Source organism: Anastrepha obliqua, chromosome 1 (genome assembly GCF_027943255.1).
Source record: "Anastrepha obliqua isolate idAnaObli1 chromosome 1, idAnaObli1_1.0, whole genome shotgun sequence".
Taxonomy (NCBI): Eukaryota; Metazoa; Arthropoda; class Insecta; order Diptera; family Tephritidae; genus Anastrepha; species Anastrepha obliqua.
The window spans coordinates 99,250,002-99,262,004 of record NC_072892.1 but is presented as its reverse complement, the minus strand read 5'-3'; the positions used below and the strand labels follow the sequence as shown (position 1 = coordinate 99,262,004).

General features: G+C 35.4%; 1 protein-coding gene across 1 annotated transcript; it reads left to right on the top strand.

Annotated features, from left to right (window-relative positions):
* The first annotated feature begins 79 nt into the window (after positions 1 to 79).
* On the top strand, positions 80 to 7,240 carry LOC129253202 (lipid storage droplets surface-binding protein 1). Its single transcript, XM_054891482.1, has 7 exons — positions 80 to 240; positions 316 to 611; positions 1,104 to 1,314; positions 1,859 to 2,046; positions 6,305 to 6,495; positions 6,587 to 6,764; positions 6,835 to 7,240. Exons 1-7 carry the CDS (start codon positions 237 to 239, stop codon positions 6,985 to 6,987), a joined length of 1,221 nt encoding a protein of 406 aa, XP_054747457.1. The 5' UTR covers positions 80 to 236; the 3' UTR covers positions 6,988 to 7,240.
* The last annotated feature ends 4,763 nt before the right edge of the window (positions 7,241 to 12,003 follow it).

Below are 12,003 nucleotides of genomic sequence, written 5' to 3'. Positions count from 1 at the left end.
AAAGATTACTGAATAGTTTCACTGCTCCAAAGCTGAGCTGTGATTGGAAATATTTGTTCATATAAAATATCAGCAAACTGCAAGCACAACACCAAACAGTCGACTTTTAGCCTTCGCAAAGAAAGATACAGTTTCATTTTTGAGCTATCGTGGAAAAATGCGCGTTTAAAATTCAATTTGTTTGAAATTTTTTCATTTATACCAACAACAGACAACAATACACAAAAAATTCTAAAATGGGTTAGTTTTGAATAAAGAAAAGAAAATCAAAAACATCTTAAGCTAATTTCTTATCGATATCGATTTTTTCCAAAGCCAATGCACCAGGTAGCAAACTACATCTCGAATCCCTCGACAGAATCGTGAGTATCCCATTGGTAGAGACGAGCTTTAAACGCATCGAGACTATATACGGTAAAGTCAAAAACAATAACCGTATCTTTAATTGGTACTTTGAAACCGCCGAGTCGACCATCTTCGCCGCCTATGAATCAGTGCAGCCTGCAGTCAAACTCTTCGAAGCGCCCCTAAAGCAACTAGATGGCGTTATGTGCAAAAGTTTGGACTTGTTGGAACAGCGCATACCATTAGTATATCTGCCACCTGAAATGGTAAATATACAATTGACTCTAGAGAGGGGTACCTCGTAAATTTTATGAGTTCATTTTAACCAACGCAATCATATTGCTCTGAACATCGTGCTAGACTTGCAATACTAATGGACTAAGAATTTCGAAATTTTCTGAACTTTTTTAAATAAAATAATTAAAATTATTTAATTGAAGCAGTTAAAGCACTTTTACTGGAAAAATGCTGACAGTTTTGTTGTTTTACCACCTATTTTCATGATTTTTGCATACTTAGAAAGGCCGGCCCTTTTGTGTAAAAGTTTCAGTCCAATCAGAGCAAAATTGAGGGAGTTATAGCACTTTTACTGAAAGAATTTTGACAATTTAAAAAAAGAGTAATTTTTTTTGTTTCGAAACCAGAAATAAAGGGGTGTAGTCGTAAAATTTGCGAGGTGTACTTTAACTTTACTGCTAACTATAATAATTTTTAATTATATAATTTTATACATATACATATGTACTTTCGCCCCACAGATGTATTGGAATACAAAGGAGTACATGTCCGATCATCTGGTGCGGCCGGTGCTTAAACGCGCCGACTCCGTCAAACATATCGGCAACACTGTGTTGGAGAGCCCACTGACCACCTACGCAGCACAACGACTGGATGAAGCCTTTACGGTGGGTGACAAATTCGTGGATAAATACTTGGTGCCGATACCAGGTGATCAAGATCAAGTGGATGGTGAGTTATTCAAAAGGCTTTATTTTTAAGAAAAAACGAGAGTAACTAGAATGATGCAGCGGTTCAAAAAATTGATTACGAAAACAAAAGCGCTTCTGCTGCTGCAGAAGATAACGAAGTTACAAAAACATTTAATAATGCATAATAAGCACTTATGATTGTTTTTAGAAAAATCATTATTAGATTTCCAAATGTCGAGGTTATCATGCTTGGTATTATATTATTAAGTTTATAGATGTAACTCATTTTATTAATTTCATTTCATGCGCTTTCTGTTGTCACTTGTTTCAAGAATTATGTCTGTAGGTTGATAAGCTTCTTAAACCTGATTTGAGCAGATGTAGTGAGGCGAATCCAAAAATGTTTAGTGAAATTTAAGCTTTCGCAGTAAAGAATATACAAATATTAGCTTGATGTATAGAACGTGATATCGACTTGGAGAGATATTCTGTCTCTCTCTGTTTTTTTTTTATTTTTGTATGTAATAACAACTAATTTGCACAATACTAACTAAATTAATATCTCATATTTTTATATTTTTTAGCTGTAGTTGATGATGACAACAATGCTGGCGCTGCGAATGAGAAGGGCGCCATCAAGGCGATTCATCACGGTCAACGTTTCTCACGCAAGCTCAAACGTCGTCTGACTCAACGCACACTAGCCGAAGCACGAGCATTAAAAAAACAAAGCAAGGAAGCAATTAACATACTTATCTATGCAGCAGAATTGGTTAGTATAATATAAAACATTCTGTAATTTTTTATAATTTATATATATTTTTTCTTTGAATTCGTTATACCACCTTTAAAAAGTAAGCTTCGCCTGTAAACGTGATAGAGAAAAGACAGAAATGTGCAGATCCAATTAATCCAATTTTCTAGATAACCTATGCTCGAAAGTACCGGCTATTTAGCATGAAACCTTCTCTTTGAATACTATATTTCTCCTCTCTGCAAAGAACGGAGAATAGCAATAACCTTCTTCGCATTAGAATTGTATTTTTGTATCGACTTAGAAATGTGAAATCTAAGAATAAACCAATACAATGCATTTAATCATTCAGCACTATCTGTCTCTTACTGAAACTTACCTGTAAACGGCCATATTTTCCATGATTTTCTTTAAAATTATTTAAAATAAAGAAGACAATATATATTTTTTCGAAATGGCCATACAGTTTATTTATACATTGAAATAATATATTATAATTTTTTTTTTAATCATTTAAATGCGGAATAAAATGCTTAAAACAATGAATTTTGGGACGAATTTCCCTTCTATTTTTGCCTCGCAACAATTATTTTTTTGTATTCACATAGAAAGTAATATCATAAGAAAGATGTGTGCAAAATTTCAGGGAGATCGGTCAATAACTTTTCGAGTTATCGTGTCCGCCAATTCGAAAAATATAGTTTTGAGAAAAACGCGTCTAAAGTTTGAATACAACGTAACTATACTTCTCCCAGCGTTCGAACGCAAAGAATAGAGTCGTCACGGTTGACGATCTATAATATAAGAAATACTTAAATTTACGTTCTAAAAATTTTTGACATATTCTTAAAGGATTATATTAACTTTTTATGAAACAATTTTTTTTTTCGAAATTTTACAGGTATCTCTCCCCTTAAGAGATTTCCAAGTAAACAAAAGAGGTTAGCCAGGCAAAGAGCACCCCAGTATTAGACTACCCCTCATTCGCCAAATCTTGCGTCGTGCACCTCTTATTGGTTTTCTAAGGAAAACATGATTAAAAGGAATGTGCTTGTGTCTGTTAGTTACTTTGATCACAAGGCCACTGTCTCGACATTCTCAGTGATTGAATGTACCTCATTTCGACTATTGCAGAAGCTGCAAGAATTATGTCTGTCAAACATTTTCTTCGTCACTATTCAACGTGGCATGCAGGTTTAAAAGTTTTAGTCCATTATTCTTGAATGATACTGATGACTTTAGGGATATAAGTTTCAGCCAGACCCATAGGTTTGAACTTAAAACAAAATGATTTAAAGAGGAGTAGCAGCTAAACTTCTAGTTGGGTATTAGAATGGATCGGCAATGATTTAAGTGAGTTGGCTTAAAGACCGACTACCACTTTCACCTACCTAACCTGTTGAATCTATGACAAAGGAAGTGACACATATGCTGAAGCAGCTGACAGAAAAGGACTTCCAGCACTGTTTCGAATAATGGACGATGCGCATGGAGCGTTGCAGATGAAGCTTCTGTGATATTCGCTGTCATCAGTATGCAAATATCCCTAAATTTGCAGCAGAATCGTTAACGCGAACAGTCCAAGCTTCACACTGTGTCTCCTGTTGGTAAGATAAATTCTGCTTTAGACTTCATAGCTGGCATTTTTAATATACCTATGTGACAAAATTGAAATCATAACTGTCAATGGTAGCAGCAAGTGGACTGAGTGCATATTTTATGGCAGGAGATATGCGAGGTAACAGTGTTCACTTGCTTGCAAAGCTTATAAAGGACTAAAATTAAAAGCACAATTTTAGGAGTCCTTGATGTCAATAGCTCTTCTTCAAAGTCATTTTACACAACTTTAATAGCGTTACGTTTTTATTGAATAAAACGACTCTCTACAATTCCTCTGAGTTCGATCACTGGACTGCTAAATAAAAGTCACCATGGCAACACAACTTGCTTGCTTTCTTTAAATTCAGTATTTAATCACTTTACTTTACGTTTACACATTCACACGCTTTTTACGACTGATTATTTTGTGCGCATGCACCTCTCTCTGCTTATAAGCACATGCTTACAACTGTCGTTATTTCTAGATGTGGCAACTGGTATTTTCTGCTAACTGTCGCCACGATAGTTTTGGCGGAGTCTACATTCGACATCGAGACATATGGTAACTTTTTCACAAGGAGGTCCTTTCCTGGTCTTCGAACATTCTACAAAATACTGAGCTTTCGATTCCAATATCTAGTGGTATTTCCCATTGAATATCTCAAGCACTTCGCACTAACGTACTTCGGCCTCTTCTTTCTTCGAATAATGGGTATATCTCCCTTTCTGAACTACCGGTAGAGCTCACACGTTGCTCGCGTTGCACTCGATCGCAATAGCCTGGCATTAGTCAATAATCTATGAAAAAAATGATATACATATGTATATAAACAAACACTATAAAAGCGAAGCAATTCATGAATAGAGTGGTCAGATAAGAACATTACGAAAAGGTGTTTAAATATACAACAAAGGTGCGAGACATCGAATTGATTATGGCTTTGTTTTGAAGTTACATTTATGCTATTATGCATGGAATAGCACATCATTCAAATTGCCCCCACGGCTTCACTAACAGGCTTCAAACTATAAAGTTATCTATGGAGCGTTCTAGGTACAGCTTATTTTTCCGTCATCTGAGATATTCGCAGCTCGAATGTTAGCTTCGAGATCGTCCAGAGTGTTCGAGTTTTAGGCTAGATTATGGGCTTGACTTAGCCCCAGAGACAACAATCGAGAAGTCTCAAGTCTCATGATCACGATCGAAACCTGCTCTGATTATGAAATATCCCAGTAGCACTGACCAACCTGAAATGAAAACACGTCTCATAAAAACGGCTGCTCATTAAGACACCAATTTGCATGACAAATTGAAAACAAACAACAAAAGTTGGAGGAAAAGCTCCTTGTTGTAGCAGCATAAATATTCCCCATACATATACGAGAAATGCTACTGAAGTGACAGTCCTTAGACGGATATAAATCCGGGTCGTTCCGGTTACGCAGAACCGACTGTGGTGGGAACGAAAAGATCGTCTTATCAGCTCGTTTAATATCAGACTGTTACAAAATATTCAGCCGCCGTAGCCGAATGGGTTGGTGCGTGATCACCATTCGGAAGTGCTCAGATTCGAAACCTCGGGCTCTACACACCAATTGATAGAAAAAGTATTTCTAATGGCGATCGCTCCTCAGCAGGCAATGGCAAACCTCTCAGTGTATTTCTGCCATGAAAAAGCTTCTACCTAAAAATCATCTACCGTTCGGAGTCGGCTTAAAACTATAGGTCCCTTCATTTGTGAAGAAACATCGAGACTGATGTGCGCTCCTCTCTTAATTTTGAGATGCTCGGAAATCCCAAACCCCATTCAAATGGATTCAAATAGAAAGCTTGTAAATAAAAATCTTTCGATTGGGCTTAATAAGCCGAACGTTGAACATTTTTGTGTTTTTAGTTTTTTTTTTTCAATTTCGAGTGGGATCGAATTGTTTATATTCATTCCGACGATTAATGCTGAACTAACACTTTTGAAGCCAAACACACGAGCATTACAACATTTGATTCCGAGTACATTTTTCAGAATCTAAATGTGGAACCTATTCATATCTTGGTTTTATAAAAATTATTCAATATTTTAATATACATACATACATACATGTGTATGGTTACCAGTTTAATGCATAGCGTGGACCACTTACTACTATATGTACATTAGGCCGGGTCGATTTGTGGGGAGGCAAAAAAATCGCCCATTGCTCTGTTAAAATCATATTCTAGGGATCAAAATAAGAAACTTTGCTGAAGGAACCATACCTCTAAAACGGATTTTGATGTCCCCCAATTTGGGTCGAACTTTTTAGTTTCTTTTCTATAACTCACTTAAATTAATTTTTCCATTTACATATGTTTTTACTAAATAAATTTCTTAAGAGAAAAAATAGATATTATTATAAATAAATAAAAATAAAGAAAAAACATAGCCATTTAGCTGATTTTTTCATGTAAAGGCCAAAAACGGTGATATTTTAAAATTGGGGGACATCAGAATTCGTTTTAGAGGTATGGTTCCTTCGGCAAAATTTCTTATTTTGATCCCTATAATACGATTTTCACAGAGCAATGAGCGATTTTTAAATCGACCCGCCCTAATGTACATATATATATGTATGTATATATTTTTTTAATTATAAAATACATCTAACCGAATTTTCATTAATTTTTGTTTTTTGCTTTAAGATTGCAACTGACCCGAAAATGGCTCTACAAAAAGCCAAAGATCTGTGGGAGTATCTCAGTGAAGATGAGCCAGAGAACCAGGCACGACCAATCAGTTTGGAACAACTGATTGTCCTCTTGACACGTGAGTCGGCGCGACGCCTCGTGCATCTGGTGAATTTTAGCGCACATATCGCTGCAAACATACCAAAGTATTAATTTGTTTTGACTCAAGAAATAATATCAACACTTTTATCAAGCACTTAAACTGTATGCCACACTCTCTTTATTGCCAATTTTCAGAACAGTCTCTCACACCACCACCGAGGTCGTTCATCACATAATCTACTTTAATAATCGCATTATTAGCATTACAAAATTGGATAAAGTTAAGAATATGTCCAAAGAAGAAGCTGAATCTCTAATTAAGCGCGCCTTGGCGTTTTATGGAAGCCTTCAAATCATCAGTAACGCCTATTTGGTAATAGATACTAGTTTCTTAAAACGAGTTTTGGTTTTTCAAATATTTGTTTCAATTCTTCATTTTCCAGGAACGTTTGGCCACTTTTCTCTCGGGCCGCATAGAGGCGGAAAAGGTTACTGTCACCGCCGTCTCGTCTACATCATCATCATCCAGCGCAAGACGACGAATCGAACCGCAGGACAATAATGTTCCTGCTCCACATATAAATGGCGTCTACTGAGAAATAGAATTTTTTATTGCTGTCGCATTTTTATTTCTAATCATCGAGTTTTATTTTTGCTTTCACATTCGTACTAATACTTAAGAAGGAAAAAAGAGAAGGCACTATTTAGTATTGTCCAAAACGTTCAAAGTCAGAGGGAAATTACCTACTTATCGGCACTACTTTCTCCACTATATTGTTACGGCTCTTCTTTCCCTTACAATTTTCATTATTTTTTAAATATACTGACTACACATATTTCTTTTAAGAAGGCGAGAATTTTTCATTGAAGTAGCTGAGATCGATACAGCTCGTCCAAAGCCTATTAAGGTTGCAACCAACGGGTAAACTCTCGTCATCCAACTAAGAAAAATGGGCTCCGTACTCATCAATTTATGTAGGTGTTTAGGATACGCTCCAAAAATTTAAAATATCTGTTTTTCATATTATTTGACAAACACAAATGGGCCTGAATTGGGAACAGATACATTTTTTTATGTAACTTACTATTACATCGCCAAATTCCTTTGACCTGGCCAGTTTCACAGCAGAGTATTCTATCAACTTAATCGGCCAAAAACATGCTAACAGTTTCTGACTCTACCTCTGGACGATATTCCTCTTAAGAGTCCGGATTGTTCCTTGATTATCTGCATAATATCGATCGTTAAGCTGGATATACACGAGGCAACCGTTGAAGCAACGTGTTGCAGCAACGTGTTGCCTTTGTTTAAGAAACACGTTGCGACCGTTGCTTCAATCTCAGTATTGTGTATAACTGTGGTGCAGGAAAGGTACAAGCGGAAGGTACGTAAAATTAAATTTTTAAATGATCGACGAAACACGTAAAATTACTTCTCTTATTATAATTGACGAACTTTTGTACGAAAATGTGGAAGAAGAGATGCAACAAAAGAAGAGAAAGAAAATTTGGTCCAAAAATTGGCTTTAAAAAAAAATCGAATTTTCGAACGAACCAGCGAACTATAAAAATTACATGAGGATGGATGAAGCCCTGTTTAGAAAATTGTTGGACTTCGTAAAGGCCAAAATAACGAAACAAGATACCATAATGAGAGAGGCAATATCAGCAGAAATTAGACTGGCAATAACTTTGCGGTATCTTGCAACAGGAAACTCTTTTGCGGACTTGAAATTTTTATCAATTTTATTGTATTCATTTTTTAATTGTTCGTATGCTTTTTTTTTTTAATTTTTATTTTTATATTTTTTACTACTTATATCCTACAGCTCTCTCAAATTTTTATATTCGTTAATAAAATTAACATAATTTTCATTATTTTCAATTGCCATTTTTTCCTTTTTCACTTTATTTTACTCCGCACGAACCTTCTTCTTCGCTTGTTTTCAACGAACTGAACGAGTAAAAGCAGTAAACAATGATACACACGAAGCAACGGTTGCAGCAACCTATCCCAAAAATCAAATTTATTTGATATTTCAGGCAATGGTTGCAGCAACACGAAAATCAATTGGCTACACAGCTACACAAGAGGCAACGGTTGCTTCAACATGGCCGTGTTGCTGCAACGGTTGCCTGGTGTGTATTTAGCTTTAAAGACGTCCGATAAAAAAGTTTAACCGATGTCAAGCCACAGCTTCAAGCCGAGCAATTAATATCGCCAAAAACTAACATGAAAAGTATACAAAAGAACGATTATCCGTTACCAGTGACATAAAGTAAGTCAAACGGGTTCTGAGTGTTAGACTGATCATACATCAACTCCGACCGCAAAGAACCCAAAAATACTGATTCTATAGATTTTCTTTCTTCTATTCGCTAACGACCGTGATTACAGTCAAAATACAGAGCCGCAAAAGTCTCCCTAAATTGCTACCCGGTAGAACTTGTCGTAAAGGACGTTGTTTGTAACTAAAATTCAATGCTTCCGACTCATAAGAACACGGTTTTCGAGACCCCACTTAGATAGGAAAGTACCTATACTTATTACAGAAATCGAACCGTATTTAATTCATGCATTATTGATTTAAAATAAGAAAAATGCCCAAGTCGGATAATAATTCAGCACATTTAAATTTCAAAGGGAAATTCTTTAAGCCCAGAAAATCCATAGCATAAATCCACTGAAAATTGAGCGGCCTTTTTCAGCTAAAATAATATTCAGCAATACCTACACCAACCACTGAACTCATCAGATAGTCGATAGGCAATCATTGACACAAGTCAAGAAGTCGTTGTATGTATGCTGGATTAGTCGTTTACGGCTTAATTTATTGAGCTTAATGGTGCTTACACTCACCAACGTAAATGTACGCCCGTATCAGCTGACATAGTGAAACAACGATCTACGATACTGCGGAACGGAACGGTGGTGAAAATTCATTACATGGAGCTCTCATTAGTTTCATCGTGTCAGCTGATATGGGCGTACGTTTAAGTTGGGGAGTGTTAGCACCATAATAGCTTAAGAGATAGGGATATTCAAAAAAGGTCGGGGTTTCAAAAAACCGCTTTTTCAAATTTGGTTACACAAGTTTATCGATCTTTTTTTAATATCGATGTTAATATATGTTTTAGTCTTAAACTGAAAACCGAAAATTCCATTTTTACATTTCACATCATTATTTACAGTAAACATTTTTAATTGCAACATTACAACATTATGATATTATAACATTATGATATTATAACATTGGCCCCTATTATGAGTTGCATTCGATCTTCGATATTCGTTGGTTGTCGAAGTTCGAAAATCGAATGTCAATTTGGTATTATGAGCGGTGCAACCCTATCGAAATTTTCGTTGTATACCGAATTTAGAGTCGAATGCAATTTTGCTTTCGATTGTGTAGCGTATTGTGGGAAAACTTGTTAAAATGTAAGTTGTTTGCGATTATTTATTGTTTTATAGTAACCAAATGATAAATATATACTAATTTTGTTAATTTTATGCAGGTCGAAAGTCGTGAGTACCAAACAGCAATTAGAAAGGCTAGTTGCATTAATGGAAGAGAATCCACAATTCGCAAAAGGGATTTCCACCAAAGTACAAGCAGGAAAAAAATGGGAGGAATTTACAACGGAGCTGAATTGCTTGGGACCACCAGTTAGAACGGCAGCAAAATGGATTAAGGTTAATAATGTTTTTTTTTTTTGCGATGTTTATAGAAATACATTTTTATTTTCCCTTGGCAGGTATGGGCTGAAATACGTAGAGGAACTGAAATACATTTTTTTTCGAATGGCGAATAATTGAATAAAGAAAATTTATAACAAAAATGAAACAGAAATTGTGGCGTAAAGGTTTCTATTTAATACTTTTTAGATTTTTCTTTAATATTCTAAGAATATCATTTCTTATGTTTTTTGCTTCTCCGTTATTTGACTCCACTTCAATATCTTCAGCATCATCGTTGAGGGTCTCAAGGAAATTTCTGTAATATTAAGTACGTCAACACATTTTGAAAATTCTAAACTTACTCAGTGGAAGCCATTTCTAGGGAGTTGGATGCGCCCCTCAACTGTTTTCTACTTCTAGCTAGTTCCACTACTCTTTCATCGTCCGATGAATCGTCGAACCACAACTCCGTTGTACTCATTTTCACAAAAAATACTTTTTTTAACTTTTAAAAATGTTGTTAGCAAAGAATTTCAACACAATCGCTTTTTCTTTTATTTTGATATGCTGTATCAGCTGGGAAAAAATTATCTATTGTAAATGCGTCGAGCGATCGAAATTCACAATAGTCCTATTCTTCGACGAATGAGCACCATAATACCAAATGAAAATTCGTTCGATCAGCACTTTCGACTACAGTCGAAGATCGAATGTTGCTCATAATAGGGGCCATTATTACTTTGTGCACTACCGTGTTAAATTTTTTTAATTTCATGGCCTCTCAAGAATTTGAAAGGACCTGCTCAATTTTTTCGCTAACTTATAACTACAATGTCGATTGTGCATATGATCTTTCAAGACCAAGGCGAATTGAGTACTGAAGGTGGCGCCATTAAACAACCGTTACTTTACTCTGACGTCAGCTCCCTTCGCAATACAAAACAAACGAACAAAACAAACAAAAGCAGGAGAAATAACATGTTTGTGAAATTTAGTGAATGGCCTGGTAATATTGTGATTTGTGAGATTAAAACTATACAAACGAGGTACCGCGTGTTAAATTGTTAAAGCACAAATGAATATAAAGCCTCCAAATGCAGTTCGTTTGTGTTTTTATGCGGAAGACGCCGTGGCCAGAATGTATGTGCGTGTGCAAGATCGATAGAGAAACAGATTGTGCCTTCCGAATTCGCCGAATTCATGAATAAACAAGCAAAAGAAAGGGGAATTACCTGTTTATGAAGAAGAAGAGTAGGCGAAAGCAATGGAAACAACCAAACACAAGATATTACGAATATACGTATACTTTCTTGCCACGGCGTCTTCCGCATAAACACAAACTGTATTTGGAGGTTTTATATTAATTTGTACTCTCACAATTTAGCACAGGACACCTCATTTGCATTAGTTTGATTAGTTTAAATCTCACAAATCACAATACTACCAAGCCATTCACTAAATTTTAACAAACATGCAATTTCTACTGCTTTTTTTTGTTTTGTTCGATTATTTTGTATAGCAAACTGAGCTGACGTTAGACTTGCCAAAATCGCGAAAAATAAAGTAACTGCTTTTTAATAGCGCCACCTGAGATATTCTATTCGCCTTGTGGCCAGATGCTGTCATAACAATTAGATAATTCGTAAAAGGAAAAAGGAAACAGAAATGTTCGCTATATTGAATAATGCATAATGCATTTTTGATTACTGAAGTTAACTAGAAGCTGTAAAAACATATTTCGCTTTTTTTATTAATAGTAGAATGGGTATAGGAAGCTTAATTAAATATCTGAATATGTATATTAGTTTAAAATTGTAGCAATGCATGCATACACATTAAGACCAAAAGCTAAACAATCTATTACGAACATATGTATGTAATAATTACTATAATGAAAATAATTATAGAGTTCGAAATACAAGATCTAATGATT

Bases quoted from the DNA above. Each gene is read 5' to 3' on its own strand.
- LOC129253202 (XM_054891482.1), top strand. The intron at 612-1,103 runs GTAAATATACAA...TTCGCCCCACAG, and splicing joins TATATCTGCCACCTGAAATG to ATGTATTGGAATACAAAGGA. The intron at 2,047-6,304 runs GTTAGTATAATA...TTTTGCTTTAAG, and splicing joins TTATCTATGCAGCAGAATTG to ATTGCAACTGACCCGAAAAT.